At 39.2% G+C, this 25289-nt stretch overlaps 1 protein-coding gene across 10 annotated transcripts in view; it reads left to right on the forward strand.

Moving 5' to 3' along the window:
• Nucleotides 1-25289, forward strand: part of ARFIP1 (ADP ribosylation factor interacting protein 1) — a 132914-nt gene that overhangs the window by 38684 nt on the left and 68941 nt on the right. For all 10 annotated transcript variants that reach the window (XM_008968908.6, XM_008968906.6, XM_008968909.6 and 7 more), the window contains one exon: nucleotides 11734-11835. In XM_008968908.6, the coding sequence (XP_008967156.1) occupies nucleotides 11743-11835 (93 nt within the window). In that variant the 5' untranslated portion in view covers nucleotides 11734-11742. The remainder of the gene's footprint in view (nucleotides 1-11733; nucleotides 11836-25289) is intronic.

The raw sequence follows: 25289 nt of genomic DNA on the forward strand, positions 1-25289 counted from the left end.
GGGTAATGCAAATCAAAACTACAATGAGATATCACTGTACACTTATTAGGATGGCAGCTATTAGAAAAAACAGTAAATAACAAGTGTTGGTAAGATGCAGAGATTGGAATCCTTGTGCACTGATGGTGGAAATGTAAAATGATGCAGCTGCTATGGAAAACAGTATGGTGGTTTCCCAAAAAATTAAAAATAGTTCTTTTTTTCCCCAAGATGGCAGACTGGAGACATTGTTAGCATGCCTGTCCCACTTGGAAAGACAAAATAGTGTGTAGAAATTCACACTGTGAACATTTTTCCAAGAAGCAACATAGGAACTTAACAGAAAAACGGAAACTACAGACCCTCTGAAAGAAGCAGCAGGCAGTAGCCTACACCATGAACCCGACAGAAAACGGTGTCTCCAGAGCTTGGGAAGGGGAGAGACAGCTGCGGTGACACACACTCCCACTGGGGAACCCAGTAATCCAGGCCATGAGGGGAAGGCTTTAACCCTGTCCAGCACTGGAGCTGATTTAGTGAGCAGTGGGGAATATATGGGAAGGAGCGGCATCAGGATGGGCTTTGCATGCACGCCCAGACTCCAGCAGGGATGGAGGGAAGCCATTCCCTATCACAGGGGACCTCATGTCAGCTAACTCAGGCTGAGGTCACAGGTTGAGAGAAGCTCCCAACTGAGATTTGTGCTATAAACTTGAGTGAGGATGAACACCATTGGCCAGAATTAAGGGAGGAACAGTAAGTGTGCTGTAGCCACAGGAACAGAAACTGGGCACTCCTGCTTCCACAGACTGGGAATGGTGTTTCTCGGAAACTGTGATTTCTGTGTCTCTGAATAGGTTGGTGGCCTGGGGGCAGTTTTGCCTTCCAAATGTAGGCTGCCTAGGACCTAGCTGGCTGCTGCTAGCAGAACACTATGGGTTGTGAGACCTGCCTTGCCAAGTGCATAGGAGCTGAGTAGGACTTAGTGCTGCCTGCAACCCCTCCTTCCCACGCAGATTCTTTTGTACAACAAAAGCATGTGCGCTTCTCCCTGGAACATTACCCCAGCAGCCAGGAAACTACCTTCTGAGCACAAGGTGCTGCTGCTTGTGCTCGTACCTGGGGAGCCAGAGAAAGGACTTGCCTGACCCAGCCCCCACCCAGCTTTGCTCCTTCACTTGCCCTGGTCGTGTAACACAATGGGCAGGGGCCTTTGGGAATGCCATGGCCCTGCCTGTTACCTGAGGCAGCAGAGTACCTCCCCTGGGTAACATAAGGCAAACACAAATTCCACCACTACCACTGTAGCTGGTGCAGTTGCAAGTGCTACCTCCTGGCTGATGGACAGCTGGCACAGCCCCGTTACAGCATCTGCAGGCACAATAACACAGCACTCAGGAAAGAGAAAACTGTGGCATGACCTCAACTATTGCCATCGCCTGCATCACCCTGGCTAACTAGAAGGCCTTCAGTCTGTTCATGTACCCAGTACATTACTGCTATGCTGGCATTTCAGAAAGGCAACACACTAAGGCTCTTTACAAGGAAATCTCAATCTACGTCACTTCCCTCCCACCCCCATCGGAGCTGCTGCTGGTACCTGCTGCTGGGAGACTAGAGGACAGGTTACGTCACTGAATCTATTGCAGACATTCCCCAGCACCAGCCTGGAGTATGGCAGCTTCACTGGGCAGCTACACCCAGAGGAGCAGCAGGATTCACAGTATGACCCTCAGGGACTGCTACTCCTAGGGGAAGGGAGTGAGTGAGTGAGCCACATTAAGGGAGTACCCCGTGGGACAAAGGAAACTAGACTGCAGGTCTTGAATCCATGAATTTTCTACTTGGGGGAAGTTTCTTTCAGCAGAGGCACAAGTGCAGTTCTGGGCTTGGTAGAGAAAGTGCAGCTCTACCTCAACAGTCAGGCAGCCCTGGTGCTCCTGAAGGGTCTTGGAGAAGGAGATTACTTCTCCCTCTTGCCCACCACTGCAAACATAGCTACAGCTTCTCCTAGGGAGCTCATTGCAGGTGCCTCTTTAGACAGCATTTCTGGAACATTTCAGGGTGACTACATCCACATAGGAGGAGTGCCTTCTAGATTCAGGTTTGCATGAGAGGTGGAGTCACAACTCCTCTGTATGTGTAACATCAGCATTCCTGTAGATGAGAAGAGGTGCCTGTTTGTGATCTGAATAGCTGGAACACTGGGTCAAGAGTGTGATTGGGAGGTAGACTGCTTTCCTGCTGGCTTGGAAGAAGAGCTGTGGTGGCTCCCCCACCCCCAAAGAAGACCTCAGTGCATTTCACCGAGAGCTTCCACAGCCACTTCTGTCAAGGCTGGGACCTCTGCCCACCATTACAGTATTGCATTTACCCACCTGTCTTTGCTGCGGCCAGTTTTTACCCATGGGCACCTCCTACTGGCATAAACCCTGAACTGTTCAACCTGGTGAATAAAATACTGGGGAAAAAAATTTAGAAAGTGCACACTACTGGGGAACAATAAGCTTCATGAGACCTCTGCCATTCCAGCCCCACAGGAGACAGTGAACCTTCTCACACACTGTATTAGTTTGTTCTTACATTGCTAAAAAAACTGTCTGAGACTGGGTAATTTATAAAGAAAAGAGGCTTAATTGGCTCATGGTTCCACAGCCTGTTCAGGAAGCATGGCTTGGGAGGCCTGAGGAAACTTACAGTCATAGTGGAAGGTGAAGGGGAAGCAGGCACATCCTATATGGCTGGAGCAGGAGGAAGAGAATGAAGGGGGAAGTGCTACACACTTTGAAACAACCAGTTTTCATGAGAACTCACTATCGCAAGAACAGCAAGGGGGAAATCTGCCCCCATGATCCAATCACCTCCCACCAGGCTCCTCTTCCAACATTGGGAATTACAGTTCAGCATGAGATTTGGGCAGGGACACAAATCCAAACCATATCACACACCCAGCACATTTCTCCTGCAACTAGCATCTGGCAAAGCCATCACACAAAGACTCTACATAACCAAGGAACTCATACAGAGTCTTCACCACTGAAAGCACCCGGAGCTGAAGCTAAGTGACAGTAAACTACAAACATTTAAGTCACATGCTCAAGGGGGAGAAAAGGAAATTTTTAAAAGAACCCAGTACAATAAAAAATAAATTCAAAAAATAGTTAGAAGAAATAGTCTGCTCACATGAGAAGGAACCAGAAAACTAATTCTGGCAATATGAAAAAACAGAGGGAGAGTCACCCCCAAGAGATCACACCACTTCTCCAGCAGTGGATCCAAATTAAGATGAGATCTTTGAAATACCAGATAAAGAACTCAGAAGGTTGATTATTAAGTTACTGAAGGAGATACAAAAGAACAGAAAGGCGAAAACCAACATAAATTTAAAAAACAATTCAGGATATGAATGAAAATTTTCTAAATTGATATTTTAAAGAAAAACCAACCAGAACTTCTGGAAGCGAAAGACATATTTAGGGAACTACAACATGCAGTGGCAAGCTTTAACAATAGACTAGACCAAGTAGGAAAAAGAATTTCAGAGCTCAAAGACAAGACTTTTGAATCAGCCCAGTCAGACAAAAATTATGACAGAAGAATTAAAAGAAATGAACAAAGTCATTCGGAAATAGGGAATTATATAAAATGGCCAAACTTAACAATTATAGGTGTTCCTAAGAGAAGAAAAAGAAAAAAAAAATTGGAAAACTTATTTAAGGGAATAATTGAGGAAAACTCCCTGGCCTTGTTGGAGATTTAGACATCCAAATAAAAGAAGCTTAAAGAACTCCTGGGAAACTCATTGCAAAAAGGACATCACCAGGGCATATAGTCATCAGGCTATCTAAAGTCTGCATGAAGGAAAGAATTCCTAGAGCAGTTAGACAAAAGCATCAGGTAACCTATAAAGGAAAACAGACTAACAGCAGACTTCTCAGCAGAAACCTTATAAGCCAGAAGGGATTGGGGTCCTATCTTTAGTCTCATTAAACAGAATAACATCCAGCAAAACTAAGTTGTATAAATGAAGGAGAAATAAAGTCTTTCTCAAGACAAGCAAATGCCAAGGGAATTTGTCAATACTAGACTAGCCCTACAAGAAATGTTAAAAGGAGTTCTAAATCTTGAAACAAAAGGTTGATACACATCAGAATAGAAATTTCTGAAGGCATAAAATTCACAAGGATTTCATAAAACAATAATACAGTGAAGAAAACAGTCACTAGGTAACAACATGATGATCTATTTAAAAGATACAGATTGGCAGAATGGATAAAAAAATTGCAAACCAAGTATCTGCTGTCTTTAGAAGACACAGATAACACATAAGGATTCTTACAGACTCAAGGTAAAGGGATGGAAAAAGATTTCACACAAGTTGAAATCAAAAGCAAGCAAGAGTAGCCATTATATCAGATAAAACAGACTATAAAAGCAACAGCAGTAAAAAAAAAAAAAAAAAAAAAAGACAAACAAGGTCATTATATAATAGTAAAAAGTTCAACAAGAAAATGTTACAGTCCTAAGCATATATGCACCTAACTTTGGAGCTTCCATGTTTGTAAAGCAATTACTGCTAGACCTAAGAAAAGACACAGACAGCAACACAAAAATAGTTTGGGACTTCAATACTCCACTGGTGACAGTAGACAAATCATTGAGGCAGAAAGTCAACAAAGAAACACTGGTGTCAAGCTACACTGTAGAACAAATAGATCTAACATATTTATAGAACATTCCACCCAGGAACCGTAGAATAAACATGATTCTCATCAGCACACACAACATTCTCCAAGGTATATCACATGACAGGCCACAAAACAAGTCTCAATAATTTTTTAAAAATCAGAATTATATCAGGTATCTTCTCAGATCACAGCATAATAAAACTGGAACTCAATTCTAAAAAGAACCCAAAACCATACATAGACATGGAAATGAACAATCTGCTCTTGAATGTTGTCTGGGTTAACAGTGAAATAAAGATGGAAATTTAAAAAGTTTTTGCAGTGAATGATAACAGTGAAACAAGTTTTCAGAACTTCTGGGATACAGCAAAAGCAGTGCTAACAAATGTATTGTGCTAAACACCTACATAAAAAAATATGAAATATTATAAATTGGCAACCTAACATCACACCTCAAGGAACTAGAGAAACAAGAACAAATCAAACCCAAAGCTAGCAGAAGAAAAATAACAAAGAACATAATTAAATGAAATTGAAACAAAAAAATACAAAATATCAATGAAAAAAAGCTGGTTCTTTGAAAAGATAAGCAAAACTGATAAACTACTCGCTAGATGAACCAAGAAAAGAACACAGAAGATTCAAATAATCTCAATTGGAAATGAAAATGGAGACATTACAACTGCTGCCACACAAATACAAAACATCATTCGAGACTACTGTGAACACCTGTTATGCATACAAACTAGAAAATCTAGAGGGAATAGATACATTCCTGGAATCATACAACCCCTCAAGCTTGAATCAAGAAGAAATAGAAATCCTGAACACATCAATAACAAGCAGTGAGATTGATTCAGTAATTTAAAAATAAATAAATAAAACTGCCAATTTTAAGAAGCCCACAGCCAGATGGAGACAGCTGAATTCTACCAGATATTCAAAGAAATGATACCAATTCTGGCTGGGCACAGTGGTTTATGCCTGTAATCCCAGCCCTTTGGGAGGCCAAGGCAGAGATCACTTGAGGTCAGGAGTTCGAGACCAGCCCAGCCAACATGGTGAAACCCCGTCTCTACTAAAAATACAAAAATTAGCCGGGCATGTGGCGTGTGCCTGTAGTCCCAGCTACTTGGGAGGCTGAGGCAGGTGAATCACTTGAACCCAGGAGGCGGAGGCTCCAGTGAGCCGAGATCACACCACTGCACTCCAGCCTGGGCAACACAGCAAGGCTCCATCTCAAAAAAAAAAAAAAAAAAGAATTGGTACCAATTTTACTGAAATTTTTCCAAAAAATTGAGAAGGAGGGATTGCTCCCTAACTCATCCTATGGGGCCAGTATCACCCTGATGCCAAAACCAGGGAAGGACATAACAAAAAAGAAAACTACAGACCAATATACCTGATGAACATAGATGTGAAAATTCTTAACAAAATATTAGCAAACTGAATCCAATAGCACATCAAAAAAATAATTCCCCATGAGGCCAGGTGCAGTGTCTCCCGCCTGTAATCCTAGCACTTCGGGAGGCCGAGGCGGGTGGATCATTTGAGGCCAGGAGTTCCAGACCAGCCTGGCCAACATGGTGAAACCCCCTCTCTACTAAAAATACAAAAATTAGCTGGAAGTGTTGGTGCAGGCCTGTAATCCCAGCTACTCGGGAGGCTGAGGCAGGAGAATCACTTGAACCCAGGAGGCCGAGGTTGCAGGGAGCCTTGATCATGCCACTGCACTCCAGCCTGGGCGACAGAGCAAGACTCTTATCCAAAAAAAAAAAAAAAAAAAAGTAAAAAGGTAATTCCCCATGATCGAGTGAGTTTCTTTCCAGGGATTCAGAGATGGTTCAGCATATGCAAGTCAATAAATGTGATTCATCATATGAACAGAATTAAAAACAAAAATGGTATGATCATCTCAATAAATGCAGAAAAAGCGTTTGATAAAATTCAGCATCCCTTTATGATAAAAACCCTCAACAAACTAGGCATAGAAGGAACATACCTCAAAATAAAGCCATATGTGACACACGCAACAGCCAGCATCATGCTGAACAAGGAGAAGCTGAAAGTATTCCCCCAAGGACTGGAACAAGGGAAGCATGCCCGCTTTCACTGCTTCTATTCAACATATTATAGTACTAGAAGTCCTAACCAGAGGAATCAGGCAAAAGAAAGAAACAAAGGGCATCCAAATTGGAAAAGAGGAAGTCCGGTGATCTCTGTTTGCCAATGATTGGATACCTAGAAAGCCCTAAGGACTCCTCCAGAAGACTCCTCAATCAGATAAATGAATAAAGTCTCAGTTTACAAAATGAGTGTACACAAAATAGTAGCACTGCTATACACCAACAACAGCCAAGCAGAGAATCAACTCAGTAACTCAATTCCTTTTACAATTGATATATATATACACACACACACCACACATACATACACACACACACACATACATATACACACACACACTTAACCAAGGAGGCAAAAAATCTTCACAAAGAGAACTACAAAACACTGCTGAAAGAAATAATAGATGACACAAACGAATGAAAATACATTCCATAAGAATCTGTATTCTGAAAATGACCATACTGCCCAAAGAATCAGTGAAATTCCTATCAAAATATCAGCATAATTTTTCACAGAATTAGAAAAAAAAATCCTAAAATTCATATGGAACCAAAAAAGAGCCCAAATAGCCAAAATCCTAAGCAAAAGGAATAAATCTAGAGGCATCACATTACCCCACTTCAAACTATACTATAAGGCTATAGTAAACCAAAACAGTGTGGTACTGGCATAAAAGTAGATACTTAGAATAATAGAGCAGAATAGAGAACCCAGAAATAAAGCCAGATACAACCAACTGATCTTTGACAATGCATACAAAAACAGAGTGGGGAAAGGACACACTATTCAATAAATGGTGCTGAGGAAATTGGATAACCATGTAGAAGAATGAAACTGGACCCTTGCCTGTCACCACATACAAAAATTAACTCAAGATGGATTAAAGACTTAAGATCTGAAACCATAAACATTCTGGAAGAAAACCTAGCAAAAACTCTTCTGGACATTGGCCTAGGCAAAGAATTTATGACTAAGACCCCAAAAGCAAATGCAAGAAAAACAAAGATAAATAAATGCAACTTAACTAAACAAAGCTTCTGCACAGCAAAAGAAATAATCATCAGAATAAACAACCTACAGAATGGGAGAAAATATTTGCAAATTATGCATCTGACAACCAATATCCGGAATCTACAAGGAACAAGTAATTCCATTAAAAAGTGGGCAAATGACATGAGCAGACATTTCTCAAAAGAAATACCCAAATGGCCAACAAACATGAAAAAATGTTCAACATCACTAATCTTCAGGGAACTGCAAATTAAAACCACCGTGAGATACCACCTTACCCCACCCAGAATGGCCGTGATTAAAAAGTCAAAAAGTAGATGTTGGCATGAATGTGGTGAAAAAGGAATGCTTATACATTGCTGGTGATAAAACAGTATGTAGAGATCTCAAAGAAGTAAAAGTAGATCTACCATTTAACCCAGCATTCCCACTACTGGGTATCTACCCAAAGGAAAAAAGTCACTATATCAAAACTGCACATAGGTGTATTGCAGCACAGTTCACAGTTCCAACGATATGGAATCAACCTCAGTGCCCAACAACCAATGAGTAAAGAAAATGGGGTTTATATATACCATGGAATACTACTTAACAAAAAAGAATGAAATAATATCTTGCAGTGACTTGGACAGAACCAATAATGGTAGGCCATTATTCTAAGTGAAACAACTCAGGAATCAAAAAACCAGATACTACATGTTCTCACTTATAAGTGGGGACTTAGCTGTGGGTACACGAAGGCACACAGAGTGGCATAATGGACATTGGAGACTCAGAAGAGGGGAGGGTGGTGGGGAGTGAGGGATAAAAAACTACCTATAGGGTACAATGTACACTACCGGGGTGACGGGTGAACTAAAACCTTAGACTTCCCTACTATGTACTTCATCCATGTGATCAAAAGCCACTTGTACCCCTAAAGCTATTGAAATAAAAAATTTTATTTAAAAAATAGAATTACAGTATGATCTAGTAATACTACTTCTGGGTATATATCCAAAAGAATTGAAAGCAGGATCTTGCAGGATCTTGCACACCCATGTTTGTAGCAGCACTGTTCACAATAGCTAAACGTTTGAAGCAACCCAAGTATCCATCACAGGATGAATGGATACATATATGTGGTATATACATACAAGAAAATATTACCCAGCCTTAAAATGGAAGAAAATTTTGACACATGCTACCACATGGATAAACCTTGAAGACATTATGTTAAGTGAAATAGCCAATCACGAAAAGATAAATACTGTACAATTCCACTTACCTAGAGTAGTCAAATTCATAGAAACAAGTAGGGTAGTGGTTGCCAGATGCTGTGGGGAGGTGGAAAATGGAGAGCAATTTAATGGGTTATACTGTTTCAATTTTATAAGATGAAAAAGTTTTGGAGATTGATTACATAACAATGTGAATATACTTAACAGTACTGAACTATACACATAGGTTAAGATGGTAATTTTTATGTTACGTGTTTTTTACAATAATTTTTAAAATCTAGGAACAATTCTTTCATAAGGTCATAATTTAGAAGCAGTGGCAGATTTAGACAGCATTATTACTATTTTTAATTATTTTCAAGAGCAGTTTTCACAGCAAAATTGAGGAGAAAGCACAGAGAGTTCCCCTGTACCGCCTGTTCCCATACATGCACAACTGTTGACATCCCTCGCTAGAGTGGTACATTTGTTAAAATTGATGACCCTACATTGACACATCATCAACCCAAGTTCGTACTTTACCTTAGGGTTCATTCTTGGTGTTGTACATTCTGTGGATTTTGGCAAATGTATAATGACATGTATCCGCCACTGTAGTATACAGAAAAGTTTCTCTGCCTTAAAAACCCTCTGTGTTCAGCCTATTCTTCCTTCCTCACTAACTTCTAGCACCCTCTCGTCTTTTTACTGCCTCTATAGTTTTACCCTTTCCAGAACATCATATAGTTGGAATCATACAGTATGTAGCCTTTTCAAATTGGGTTTTTTGTTTGTTTGAGACAGCATCTTGCTCTGTTGCCCAGGCTGGAGTACAGTGTTGTGATCTTGGCTCACAGCAGCCTCTACCTCCTGGGCTCAAATGATCCTCCCACCCCAGCCTCCCAAGTAGTTGGGACTACAGGAATGCACCAGCACACCCAGCTAATTTTTGTATTGTTTGTAGAGACGGGTTTCACTATGTTCCCCAGGCTAGTCTCAAACTCCTGGGCTGAAGCAATCCACTGCCTCAGCCTCCCAAAGTGTTGGGATTACAGACATGAACCACTGCACTTGGCCTAGGTTCTTTCATTTAGTAATTTGCATAAATTTCTTCCATGTCTTTTTGTGACTTAATAGCTTATTTACGTTTAGTGCTAAATAATCTTCCATTTATGTATGTACCACATTTTATCTGTTCACTGAAGGGTCTCTTGATTGCTTCCAAGTTTTGGCAATTATAAATTGTTATAAATAAATAAGGCTACTGTAAACATCTGTGTGTAAATTTTTATGTGGGTAAGTAAGTTTTCAGTTCATTTGGGCAAATACCAAAGAGCACAATTGCTGAATCATATGTAAGAGTATGTTTAATTTTGCGAGAAACTACCAAACTCTGTTTCATAGTGGCTGTACCAGTTTGCATTCCTTCTAGCAGTGAGTGAGAGTTCCTGTTGCTTCACATCCTTGTCAGCATTTGGTGTTGTCAGTGTTACAGGATTTGGCCATTCTAATAATTTTGTTATAGTATCTCATTATTGTTTTAATTTGCAATTCCCTTATGACATATGATGTTGAACATCTTTTCATATGCTTACTAGCCGCTTTACATTGTCTTTGATGAAACATCTGTTTTGATAAAACATCTGTTCTGATCTTTTGCCCATTTTTAGTTGGGTTCTTTTCTTAATGTTGAGTATTAAGAATTCTTTGTATATTTTAGATAACAGTCTTTTATAAGATGTGTTCTTTGCAAATACATTCTCCCAGTCCGTGGCTTGTCTTCTCATTCCTTCATATTGTTTTCTGTGGAGCAGAAATCTTAAATTTTAATGAAGTACAGCCTATCAGTTTTTTCTTTCATGGATTATGGCATTGGTGTTGTATCTAAGAAGTCATCACCATACCCACGGTCATCTAGGTTTTCTCCTATGCTCTCTTTATGAGCTTTATGGTTTACATTTTGCACTTAAGTCTGTGATCCATTTTGAGTTAATTTTTATGAAAAGTGTAAGATCTTTATGTGGATTCATTTTTTGCATGTGGATGTCCAGCACCATTATTCCAGCACCACTGCGGAAAATACAGTCTTTTCACCTTTGCATTGCCTTTCCACTTTGTCAGAGATCAGTTGACTACATTAATGTGGGTCTGTTTCTGGGCTCTCTGTTCCACTGACCTATTTGTCTGTTCTTTCACCAATACCACATTGTCTTGATTATTGTAGCTTTCCAGCTAGTCTTGAAGTCTGGTGATAGACAAGGAATTATTTTGATAACACTTGTCAACTAAAGTTTGTGGATTTTTAAGCTAGTGATCTGTTACCAACCTAATTCTACTCTGCCCTGTGCTCTCATTTGTCTTCGCAGTACTCCAGTTGGAAAAATGGAGCTGCTGTGGTTGAATTAACAACCAAGCTTGGCTTTCTGTAATTTTTTTTTTCCAATTGTAAGTAGTGTTCTATCATAACACTATTTAAGAGGCAAGGATAGTGCCTCTGGTACCTACAACAAATATGTAACTCATTTTTAATTAAGAAGTTTAGGTTAAGTGAAGTTAAAGCAGCCAGATGGAATTTTAAAATTGTATATGTATTCTGATTATTATACAAGTATTTGGTAGGTTGCAATGATAAAAAATATTAAAACGGTGGCTTGTAAGTACTATAAACATGAATACAGTCTTTATGATTTGGTATTAGTTACGGCGCTTTTTTTCTTCTTTTGTTTTAGGAGTCTACCATGGCTCAAGAATCTCCCAAAAATTCAGCAGCAGAAATTCCAGTGACTAGTAATGGAGAAGTTGATGACTCTCGTGAACATAGCTTTAATAGGGTAAGAACACTTTTCTTTCTCTTAATGCAAAGAATCATGATAAGTCTTTAAATGTTGAGATGAAAGTAATAGACAAAATTTAATATAGGATTGTTTTCTTAGATTGGCTTCAGTCAGGAATCTAATGTTATTATATAGGGATGACAAGGAAGGCCATTTTAGTAGTTTGTCAAGATTAAGCTCCAGGCCAGTAAACTATTAGGCTTTGGTTTATTTTCAGTAATTGATCAGCACAAAAGTATGTCTGATGATTTTGGTATCTAACTTTATAAGACTACTTAATTCTGTTTGTAATAAAAAGATTATCCTTTTAAAATTGGCACTAATATCTTTTCTATATATATGTCATTTAGTACATAATTTCTAAATAGCCACTTCTGATTTTGCTGTTCATTTTCTAAAGTGCCATACTTGACTCAGTGGAAAATGATACTCAGGGTGCATTTAATTTTGATCTGTCTCTCAGTTGAAATTTAATTTTATTGCATTTAAATGGGAACACCATGGGTTTGAAGATAATCTGGGTTCAAATTTCAGCTATGCCACATTTCTAGCAGTATAACCTTGAGCCAGTTATTTATTTAATCTCTTCAGGTTTTTGTTTTCTAATCTCTACAATGAATATCTTATTTACTTTCATGAAGATATTAATATTAAATGAGATAATATGTCTAATATAGTCATAGAAATGATAGTGATGGTTATTATTTCTGGAGATACTTGCATTAAACATTCCTTTTTATGACATTTGATGCAAGTGTACAACTTAAAAAACAGAGTTTTCGTATTTTTGAAAAAGTAGTGGTTGAAATGTACTTAAATTATTATGTAGTTTAAATAGGACTCTTTACTCCATGTGTTTAAGAATAAAATCTTTTAGTTAGCAGAAGGTGATAACTTAAATCAGGACTTCTCAGTCTTAGCACTGTTGACATTTTGGGCCAAATTATACTTCGTTGGGTGTATTGGCCTATACATTGTAGGATGGTTAGCACATCCCTGGCCTCTTCCTACTATTTAATAGATGCCAGTAGTACCCTGCAGTTATGACAAGCAGATATGTCCAGATATTGCTGAATGTCTCCAGGAGAGGGGAGAAATTCCTCCTTGGTTGAGAATTACTGTTATAAATAGATCGGTTTAAATAATAGTAGAAATGTCCACTGAATTTCATTTATTTTTGCATTAACAGTCTTTTGAAAGGAACTAGTATGTCTTCAAGCTCGAGGTTTATTTTAATGGCAAGTACTTTAACTTGGTTTCTGAGCACTTGTGGTCCAATATAGAGTGACTCATAGAACCAAGAGACTTTTAAATTCTGAGCACACAAAAGAAATTTTCATTTCAGATTTTAGTCTTTCCAAGACACACCTGCATAATAAAGAAACTCAAGTTAGCATCATTAGACTATACCAATTACTTGATAAACTTTTACTAATTTTAATACTAATTATGCCAAGATTCAAGTTAATGATTTCTTCATCTTATTTTTGGTAACAGCTCTTTTTGCAAGCTTACTATGCAAGTATTTACTGAATATCTGCTCTGTACCAGGTACTGGGGATATACAGTGAACAAAAATATCTGTCATCAGGTAGTTGATATTTTAAAAGACAATCTGATGAAAGCTAAGGACCTTTATCCAAGAGTAATGCAATACGTAGAAAATGTTGCATTCATGGTTAGGGAAGTCACTTGCCATCTTAAGCCTATTTTTTTCCTTCTTCTTCTTTATTGAGGTATAGCTTCTACACAGCAGAAAGCACAAATGTTAAGTGTACCGCTCAAGAGAACTACCGCTCAGATAAAGATGTAGAACATTTCCAGGACCTCAGAAGGCTTCCTTATGCCCTCTAGGCAATACAACTCATCCCATCCTGGGATAACCACATTAACCTAACTCTATAATCATAAATTGCTTTTGGCTGTTTCTGAACTACCTATCAGTGGAATCATACAGTGTGTACTCTTTTTCAACTGGTTTTCACTCAACATTATGTCTGTGAGATTCAGTCATATTGTTGCTTATAGCAGTTTTTCTATCTTTTTTTTTTTTAATTTTGAGTTCTGGGATACATATGCAGAACGTGCAGGTTTGTTACATAGGTATACATGTGCCATGGTGGTTCGCTGCACCTGTCAACCCATCATCTAGGTTTTAAGCCCTGCATGCATTAGGTATTTGTCCTAATGCTCTCCCTCCCTTTGCCCCCCACCCCCCGAGTATTTCAGTGTTTAAAATTGTAGTATAGTTTTCCAGTGTGTTAATATACCACAGTTTGTATATCCATTCTTCAGCTGATTGTTATCTAGGTTGTTTCCAGTTTATGATTATTATGAATAAAGCTGCTGTGACCATTCTTGTACAGATTTTTTGGTGTACTTGATTATTTGTTTCTGTTGGGTACATACCCAAGAGTGAAATTGCCAGGTCACGAGTATATGAATGTTTGGCAAATGGTTGGACCAGTTGGCAACACCAGCAATGAATGAGAGTTCTAGTTGTTCCACATCCTTACTAGCTCTTCATATTGTCATACATTTCAGTTTTAGCCATTCTTATAATGGTATCCCATTGTGGTTATAAAATGCTGTTCCCTGATGACTATGATGTTGAGCACATTTTCATATTCTTATTGACCATTGGAGATTGTCTTTTATAAAGTACTTTTCCAAGCCTTTTGCCCATTTTTCTACTGGGTGTGTGTCTTTTTTTCTAATCTATTTGTAGGAGTTCTTTATATATTCTGGGTATATGCCATTTGTTTGGATGTATATATGCAAATATCTTCTTCCAGTCTATGTCTTGTTTTTGTACTCTATTAATGGCATCTTTTGATGAACAGAAGTTGTTAATTTTAATGAAGTCCAATTTCTCAGTGTTTCCTTCTGTAGTAATTTTTATGTCGCATTTAAGAAATCTTTGCCTACTTCAGTATCTTGAAGACACTTTGTTTCTTCTAAAAGTTGTGTTGTTTTGTTTTTCACACTATGGTCTGTGATTCATCTTGAATTAGTTTTTGTGTATGATGTGAAGTAGGGACCAAGATTTTTCTTCCTCTCATGTAAATATTCAATTGATCAGCACTGTTTTTTGATAAGACTCTGCTTTCTATACATATGCAAAAAAATTAAATTGGATCCTTATCTTACACCATACACAAAACTAACTCAAAATAAATTAAAAGCCTAACTGTAAGACCTGAAATTATAAAACTTCTAGAAGAAAACATAGGGGAGAAGCTCCATGACATTGGTCTTGGCAATAATTTTTTGATATGATGTCAAAAGCACAGGCAACAAAAAAATAAACAAGTGGGACTACGTCAAACTAAAAACTTTCTGCACAGCAAAGGAAACAATCAACAAAATGAAAAGGCATCCTATGGAATGGGAGAAAATATTTGTAAACCATATATCTGATAAAGTGTTAATATCCAAAATATGTAAAGAACTCATACAAGTCAATAGCAGAAAAACAGCTCAATTTAAAACTGGGGATTTGAGTAGACATTTTTCAAAAAAAAAAAAAGTACAAATGGCCAACAGGTATGTGAAAAGGTGCTCAGCATCACTAATCATCAGAGAAATGCTAATCAAAACCTCAGTGAGATATCAGTTCATACCTATTAGGATGACTATTATCAAAAAGTCCAAAGGTAAGTGTTGACCCTTATATACTGTTAGTGGAAATGTCAGTTGGTACATCTGTTGTGGAAAACAGTATGGCAATTTCTTAAAAAATTAAAGTAGAATGACCATAAGATCTAGCAGTTCCATATTCAAAGGAAATTAAATCACTGTCTTGAATAGTTATCTATACTCCCATGTTCTTTGCAGCATTATAAACAATAGCCAAAATATAGAAATAACCTAAGTGTCTGTTAATGGATGAATGGATAAAGAAAATATATACATACACATACACCCACAGACAATGCGATATCATTCAGGCTCTATTAAAAAGGAAGAAATCCTACCATTTGTAACAGCATAGGTGAACCTGGAAGATATTAGGCTAAGTACAATAAGCCAGACACAGGAAGACAAATACGGCATGATTCTGTACTTACATGTGGAATCTTAAAGTTGAATTCATAGAAACAGATAGTAGATAGGTGATTATAGGGAGTACGTTAGTCCGTTTTTGAGTTGCTATAAAGAAATACCTGAGGCTAGGTAATTTATAAAGAAGAATTTTGTTTTGGCTCACAGTTCTGCAGGCTGTACAGGAAGTATGATGCCAACATCTGCTCAGCTTCTGGTGGGGCCTCAGGGAGCTTTTACCCATGGGGGAAGGCAAAGCAGGCACATCACATGGTGAGAGAGGGAGCAAGAGAGAAAAGGTGGAGGTCCCAGACTCTTTTAAACAACCAGATCTTGTGTAAACTAACTGAGCAAGAACTCACCTATTACCAAGGGAGTGGTGTTAAACCATTCATGAAGAATCCGCCCCCATGATCCAGTCACTTCCCACAAGGCCCCACCTCTAACATTGGGAATCACATTTCAACATGGGATTTGGAGGGACAAACTTTGCCCCTAGCCCCCTAAATCTCTTGTTCTTCTCACACTTCAAAATGTAGTCATGCCTTCACAGTAGTTTCCTAAAGTCTTAACTCATTCCAGTATTAACTCTCAAGTCTAAACTCTCAACTAGAGACGAATTTCTTCCACCTATGAGTGTGTGAGACCAAAAACAAGTTATTTACTCCCAAGATACAATGGTAGTACCGGTATTAGGTATACATTCCCATTCTAAAAGGGAGAATTTGGCCAAAAGAAGGGGAATAGGCCCCACACAAATCTGAAACCCAGCAGGGAAATCATTAAATCTTAAAGTTCCAAAACCATCTCCTTTACTCTGTGCTCTGCATCCTGGGCACACTGGTGCAAGGGATGGGCACCTCAGGCTTTGGGCAGCTCTGCCCCAGCCTCCATGGCTGCTTTCACTGGTTGGAGTTGAGTGCCTGTGCCTTTTCCACACTGAGATTGCAAGCTGTTGGTGGTTCTACCATTCTCGGGTCTGGAGGGTGGTGGCTCCCTTCCCACAGCTCTCCTAGGCAGTGGCCCAGTGGGGACTCTGTGTGGGGGCTGCAGTTGCCAAACTTCTTTCAGTCTTGCATTCTCTGCACCTACAGGCTTAACACCACATGGAAGCTGCCAAGACATATGGCAGCTTATATTCTCCAAAGTGGCAGCTGGCGCAGCTGGGATGTGGGGAGCACTGTCCCAAGGTTGCACAGGGCAGCAGCATCCTGGGTCTGGCCCACAAAACCATTCTTTTCTTCTAGGCCTCTGGTCTTGTGATAGGAGGGGCTGTCCCAAAGACTTCTGAAATGCCCTTTAAGGCCTTTTTCCCATTGTCTTGGATGTTAGCACATGGCTCCCCTTTAGTCACGCTAATCTCTCTAGCAAGTGGCTGCTCCACAGTCTGCTCGGATTCTTTCTCTACCACAGGGCCAGCCTGCAAATTTTCCAAACTTTTATGCTCTGCTTTCCTTTTAAATATAAGTTCCAACTTTAAGTCATTTATTTGCTCTCATATCCAATCTTAGGCTGTTAGAGGCAGCCAGGTCACCTCTTGAATGCTTTGCTGTTTAGAAATTTCTTCTGCCGGATAACCTAATTTGTCACTCTTAAGTTCAAACTTCCACAGATCCCTAGGACATGAATGCAGTGCAGCCAAGCTAGGGTGTACCATGGGTGACTTTTACTTCAGTTCCCATTTGCTTCCTCATTTCCATCTGAAACCTTGTCAGCCTGGACTTCACTGTCCATATTTCTATCAGCATTTTGGTCACAACCATTTAACCAGTCTCTAAGAGGTTCCAAATTTTCCTTCACCTTCCTGTCTTCTTCTGAGCCCTCTCAATTCTTCCAACCTCTGCTCATTACCCAGTTCCAGAGCTGCTTCCACATATTCAGGAACATTTATAGCAATACTTACTCCTCGGTACCAATTTTCTGTGTTAGTCCATTCTTATGTTGCTATAAAGAAATACATGAAACTGGGTAATTTATTAAAAAAAAGAGTTTTATTTGGCTCACAGTTCTGCAGGCAGTAAAGGAAGCGTGGTACCAACATCTGCTCCTGGTGAGGGCCTCAAGAAGTTTCCAATCATGGTGGTAGGTAAAAGGGGAGCAGACACATCACATGGTGAGAGCAGGAGCAAGAGAGAAGGGGGAGGACCCAGAGTCTTTTAAACAACCAGATCTCATGTGGACTGGGTGAGAACTCATCACCAAGGGGATGGTCCTAAACCATTCATGAGGGATCTGCCCCCATGATCCAGTCACCTCCCTCCTAGCACCATCTCCAACATTGAGAATCACATTTCAGCATGAGATTTGGAGGAGACGAACATCCAAAACCATATGTTGAAGAGGTGGGGGAGGAAGATTTTGATAAAAGGATACAAACCTGCAGTTGACGGGTAAGTTCTGGAGATACAATATACGGCATGCTAACTATAGTTTATTGACTATGTGATGTTTTATATACTTGAAATGTGCTGAGAGTAGATCTTAAGTATTCTCACCCACACATACAAATACAAATGATAACTGTGAAGTAATGGATATGCTCATTAGTTTGATTGACTGGTAATCCTTTCATAGTATAAATGTAAATGGAAACCACGTTGTATACCTTACAATTAAATACAATTTTAATTGTCAATTATACCTCAATAAAGCTGGGAGAAAAAAAGACTATCCTTCCTCCACTGGGGGCTTTGTTTTCAGATGATTGTATGTGTGTGGGTCTGTTTCTGGTATCTCTTTTCTTTCTTCTTTTTTTGGTCTGACCTTGAAGCAATAACACATTGTCTTATTTATTTACTACAGTAATTAAAACTGGAGTAAATGTCAGCTCCATTCTTGATACCGGTAGTTTATTTCACCAGGTTTGTTCTTTGAGGTTGCCTTGCACATTAAACTCATTCATGAGTCTTAAGAACATTTATTTGCCTTTGAGTAGCACTGAAACAAATTTTTCCCCCTTCCTCTCAAATTTTAACTTTAGGATAAAAAGTTTTATTTTTTATTTTTATTTTTCCGCAAGTTATTGAGGTACAGGTGGTATTTGGTTACATGAATAAGTTCTTTAGTGGTGATTTGTTAGATTTTGGTGCACCTGTCACCAGGCAGTATACACTGCACCATATTTTATCCCTCGTCCCCCTCCCACTCTTCCCCCCAAACCACTGAAGTCCATTGTATCATTCTTACATCTTTGCATCCTCATAGCCTAGTTCCCACATAATCAGTGAGAACATACGATGTTTGGTTTCCATTCCTGAGTTACTTCACTTAGAATAGTAGTCTCCAATCTCATCCAGGTCACTCCAAATGCTGTTAATTCATTCCTCTTTATGCCTGTGTAATATTGCATCATATATATACACCACAGTTTCTTTATATACTCATTGATTGATAGGCATTTGGGTTGTTTCCATGATTTTGCTATTGTGAATTGTGCCACTATAAACGTGTGTGCAAGTATCTTTTTTGCACGACTTCTTTTCCTCTGGCTAGATACCCAGGAGTGGGATTGCTGGATCAAATGATAGTTCTACTTTTAGTTCTTTAAGGAATCTCCACACTGTTTTCCACAGTGGCTGTACTAGTTTACATTCCCACTAGCAGTGGAGAAGTGTTTCCTGTTCACCGCATCCACACCAACATGTACTGGTTTTTGATTTTTAGATTATGGCCATTCTCGCAGGAGTGAGGTGATATTGCATTGTGGTTTTGATTTGCATTTTCCTGATCATTTAGTGATGTTGAGCATTTTTTCATATGTTTGTTGGCCATTTGTGTATCTTCTTTTGAGAATTGTCTATTCATATCTTTAACCTACTTTTTGATGGGATTATTTGGTTTTTTCTTACTAATTTGTTTGAGTTCATTGTAGATTCTGGATATTAGTCCTTTGTCAGATGTATAGATTGTGAAGATTTTCTCCCACTCTGTGGGTTGTCTGTTTACTCTGCTGACTGTTCCTTTTGCCATGCAAAAGCTCTTTGGTTTAATTAGGTCCCAGCTATTTATCTTCGTTTTTATTGCATTTGCTTTTGGGTTCTTGGTCATGAAATCCTTGCCTAAGCCAGTGTCCAGAAGGGTTTTTCCAATGTTATCTTCTAGAATTTTTATAGTTTCAGGTCTTAGGTTTAAGTCCTTAATCCATCTTGCGTTGATTTTTGTATAAGGTGAGAGATGAGAATCCAGTTTCATTCTCCTACAAGTGACTAGCCAATTATCCCAGCACCATTTGTTGAAAAGGGTGCCCTTTCCCCACTTTATGTTATTGTTTGCTTTGTCAAAGATCAGTTGGCTGTAAGTATTTAGGTTTATTTCTGGGTTCTCTATTCTGTTCCATTGGTCTACATGCCTATCTTTATACCAGTACCACACTGTTTTGGTGATGGCTTATAGTATAGTTTGAAATCAGGTAATGTGATGCCTCCAGATGTGTTGTTTTTGTTTAGTCTTCCTTTGGCTGTGTGGGCTCTTTTTTGGTTCCATATGAATTTTAGAATTGTTTTTTCTAATTCCGTGATTCTTCATTCTTGATGGTGGCATTTTGATGGTGACTGCATTGACTTTGTAAATTGCTTTTGGCAGTATGGTCATTTTCACAGTATTGATTCTACCCATCCATGAGTATGGGATGTGTTTCCATTTGTTTGTATCATCTGTGATTTCTTTCAGCAGTGTTTTGCAGTTTTCTTTGTAGAGGTCTTTTGACTCCTTCATTAGGTATATTCCAAAGTATTTTTTTATTATTATTTTTTGCAGCTATTGTAAAAGGGGCTGAGTTCTTGATTTGATTCTCTTCTTGGTCACTGTTGGGCTATAGAAGAGCTACTGATTTGCCTAGATTCATCTTGTATCTGGAAACTTTGCTGAATCCTTTGATCAGTTCTAGGAGCTTTCTGGAGGAGTCCTTAGGGTTTTCGAGGTAAACAATCATATCATCAGCAAACAGTGACAGTCTGATTTCCTCTTTACCAATTTGGATGTCCTTATTTCTTTCTCTTGTCTGATTGCTCTGGCTAGGACTTCCAGTACTATGTTGAAGAGGAGTGGTGAGAGTGGGCATCCTTGTCTTGTTCCCATTCTCAGAGAGAATGCTTTCAACTTTTCCCCATTCAGTATTATGTTGGCTGTGGGGTTTCTCATAGTTGGCTTTTATTACATTAAGGTATGTCCCTTGTATGCTGATTTTGCTGAGAGTTTTAATCATAAAGTGATGCTGGATTTTGTCAAATGCTTTTTCGGCATCTATTGAGATGATTGTTTAACTTTTGTTTTTAATTCCGTTTATGTGGTTTATCACATTTATTGACTTGCATATGTTAAACCACCCCTGCATCTCTGGTATAAACCCACTTGATCATGGTGGATTATCATTTTGATATGTTGTTGAATTTGATTAGCTAATATTTTGTTAAGGATTTTAGCATCAATGTTCATCAAGGTATCAGTCTGTAGTTTTCTTTTTTGATTATGTCCTTTCCTGGTTTTGGTATTAGGGTGATGCTGGCTTCATAAAATGAATTAGGGAGGGTTCCTTCTTTCTCTCTCTTATGGAATAGTGTCAAAAGGATTGGTACCAATTCTGTGTTGAATTTCTGGTATAATTCTGCTGTGAATCTCTCTGGTCCTGGACTTTTTCTGTTGATAATTTTAAAATTACCATTTCAGTCTCTCTGCTTGTTATTGATCTGCTCGGGGTATCAAATTCTTCCTGATTTAAGCTAGGAAGGTTGTATTTTTCCAGAAATGTATCCACCTCTTCTGGATTTTCTAGTTTATGTGTGTAAAGGTGTTCATAGTAGCCTTGAATGACCTTTTGTTTGTCAGTGGTTTCAGTTGTAATATCTCCTGTTTCATTTCTTCGTGAGGTTATTTGAATTTTCTCTCTTCTTTTCTTGGTTAATCTTGCTAATGGTCTATCAATTTTATTTATCTTTCAAATAACCACCTTTTTGTTTCATTTATCATTTGTATTTTGTTGTTGTTTGTTTCAATTTCATTTAGTTCTGCTCTGATCTTGGTAATTTCCTTTCTTCTGCTGGGTTTGGGTTTGGTTTGTTCTTGTTTCTCTAGTTCCTTGAGGTGTGACCTTAGAATGTCAGTTTGTGCTGTTTCAGTTTTTTTGATGTAGGCGTTTAGCACCTCTTTGCACTTCTTAGCACCACCTTGCTGTTTCCCAGAGGTTTTGATAGGTTAATTTCCACCTTGTTTTCATTTTTGAGCCAGTGCTCATTCAGAAGCAGGTTATTAATTTCCATGTATTTGCATGGTATCAAAGGTTCCTTTTGGAGTTGATATCCAGTTTTATTCCACTGTGGTCTGAAAGAGTGCTTGATATAATTTCAATTTTCTTTTAAGTTTATTGAGGTTCATTTTGTAGCCTATCATATGGTCTATCTTAGAGAAATTTCCATGCGCTGTTGAATAGAATGTGTATTCTGTGGTGGTTGGATGAAATGTTCCATATGTATCTGTTAAGTCCATTTGTTCCAAGGTATAGTTTAAATCCATTGTTTCTTTGTTGACCTTCTGTCTTGATGACCTGTCTAGTGCTGTCAGTGGAGTATTGAAATCCCCCACTATTATTGTGTTGCTCTCTATCTCATTTCTTAGGTCTATTAGTAATTGTTCTATAAATTTGGGAGCTCCAGTGTTAGGTGCATATTTGTGTAGGATTGTGATATTTTCCTGCTAGACAAGGCCTTTTACCATTATATAATGTCCCTGTTTGTCTCTTTTAATTGCTGTTGCTTTAAAATTTGTTTTGTCTGATGTAAGAATAGCTATCCCTGCTTGCTTTTTGTGTGCATTTGCATAAAATGCCTTTTACCACTCCTTTAAGTTTATCTGAGTCCTTATGTGTTAGGTGAGTCTCCTGAAGGCAGCAGGGCCTTCCATTCTGTGGCTCTGTATCTTTTTTTTTTTTTTTTTTGAGACAGCGTCTCGCTCTTGTTGCCCAGGGTGGAGTGCAATGGCGCAATCTTGGCTCACTGCAGCTTCCACCTCCTGGGTTCAGGTGATTCTCCTGCCTCAGCCTCCGGAGTAGCTGGGATTACAAGGCACCCACCACCACGCCCAGCTATTTTTTGTATTTTTGGTAGAGACAGGGTTTCACCGTGTTGGCCAGGTTGGTCACCAACTCCTGACCTCAGGTGATCTACCCGCCTCGACCTCCGAAAGTGCTGGGATTATAGTCGTGAGCCACTGCACCCAGTCAGTTCTGTATCTTCTGTATCTTTTTTTTTTTTTAGATGGAGTCTCGCCTCGCTCTGTTGCCAGGCTAGAGTGCAGTGGCGTGATCTCGGCTCACTGCAACCTCCACCTCCCGGGTTCAAGTGATTCTTCTGCCTCAGCCTCCCGAGTAGCTGGGATTACAAGCACGTGCCACCATGCCCAGCTAATTTTTGTATTTTTAGTAGAGATGGAGTTTCACCATGTCGGCCAGGATGGTCTCAATCTCCGGACCTCGTGATCCACCCCCCTCAGCCTCCCAAAATGCTGGGATTACAGGCATGAGCCACTGCGCCAGGCCAGTTCTGTATCTTTTAAGTGGAGCATTTAGACCATTTGTATTCAATGTTAGTATTGAAATGTGAGGTACGGTTGCATTCATTGTGCTCTTTGTTGCCTGTGTACTTTTGTTTTTCGTTTTTGCTTTTTAATGTGTATTTTTGTTTTATAGGACCTGTATGATTTATGCTTTAAAGAGGTTCTGTTTTGATGTGTTTCCAGTATTTGTTTCAAGATTTAGAGCCCCTTTCAGCAGTTTTTGTGGTGGTGGTTTGGTAATGGCCGATTCTCTCAGCATTTGTCAGAAAACGACTGTATCTTTCCTTCATATATGATACTTAGTTTCACTGGATACAAAATTATTGGCTGATAATTGTTTTGCTTGAGGAGGCGAAAGATAGGGCCCCAATCCATTCTAGCTTGTAGGGTTTCTGCTGAGAAATCTGCTGTTGATCTGATAGGTTTTCCTTTATAGGTAACCTTGTGCTTCTGTCTCACAGCTGTTAAGATTCTTTCTACCCCTGGACCGGCCTGCTAGCCCACATGCTCCGATGTTAATGACATCGAAGGCACCCGTCTCGCGGAAATCTCAACTGCACAACCCCTACTACACCCCAATTCAGCAGGAAGCAGTTAGAGCAGTCGTCAGCCAACATCCCCAGCAGCACTTGGGTTTTCCTGTTGAGAGGGGGGACTGAGAGACAGGACTAGCTGGATTTCCTAGGCTGACTAAGAATCCCTAAGCCTAGCTGGGAAGGTGACCACGTCTACCTTTAAACACGGGGCTTGCAACTTAGCTCACACCCGACCAATCAGATAGTAAAGAGAGCTCACTAAAATGCTAATTAGGCAAAAACGGGAGGTAGAGAAATAGCCAATCATCTATCGCCTGAGAGCACAGCAGGAGGGACAATGATCCGGATATAAACCCAAGCATTCGAGCCAGCAATGGCTACCCTGTTTGTGTCCCCTCCCTTTGTATGGGAACTCTGTTTTCACTCTATTAAATCTTGCAACTGCAAAAAAAAAAAAAGATTCTTTCTTCGTCTTAACTTTGGATAACCCGATGACATTGTGCCTAGGATCTTTTTGCAATGAATTTTCCAGGTGTTGCTTGTGCTTCTTGTATTTGGATGTCTAAGTCTCTAGCAAGGCAGGGGAAGTTTTCCTTGATTATTCCTCTGAATATGTTTTCCAAGCTTTTAGAATTCTCCTCTTCCTTAGGAACACTGATTATTCTTAGGTTTGGTTGTTTAACATAATCCCAGACTTCTTGGAGGCTTTGTTCATATTTTCTTATTCTTTTTTCTTTGTCTTTGTTGGATTGGGTTAATTCGAAGACCTTGCCTTCGAGCTCGGAATTTCTTTCTTCTACTTGTTCAATTCTGTTGCTGAGAATTTCCAGAGCATTTTGGATTTCTAAAAGTGTTTCCATAAAAGTTTCCTGAATTTTTTATTGTTTTTCCTTTATACTATCTATTTCCTTGAATATTTCTCCCTTCACTTCTAATGTCATTTTTTTGGATTTCCTTGCATTGGTCTTCGCATTTCTCTGGTCCCTCCCTGGTTAGCTTAATAACTAACCTCCTGAATTCTTTTTCAGATAAATCAGGGATTCTTGGTTTGGATCTGTTGCTGGTGAACTTGTGTGATTTTCTGGGGGGATGTTGAAGAGCCTTGTTTTGTCATATTACCAGGGTTGGTTTCCTGGTTCCTTCTCGTTTGGGTAGGCTCTGTCAGAGGGAAGGTCTAGGGCTGAAAGCTGTCGTTCAGATTTTTTTGTCCTATGGGGTGTTTGCTTGATGTAGTACTCTCCCCATTTTCCTATGGATGTGGCTTCCTGTGAACCAAACTACAGTGATTTTTGTCTTTCTTCTAGGTCTAGCCACCCAGAGAGTGTA

This window comes from Pan paniscus, chromosome 3 (assembly GCF_029289425.2).
Source record: "Pan paniscus chromosome 3, NHGRI_mPanPan1-v2.0_pri, whole genome shotgun sequence".
Taxonomy (NCBI): domain Eukaryota; kingdom Metazoa; phylum Chordata; class Mammalia; order Primates; family Hominidae; genus Pan; species Pan paniscus.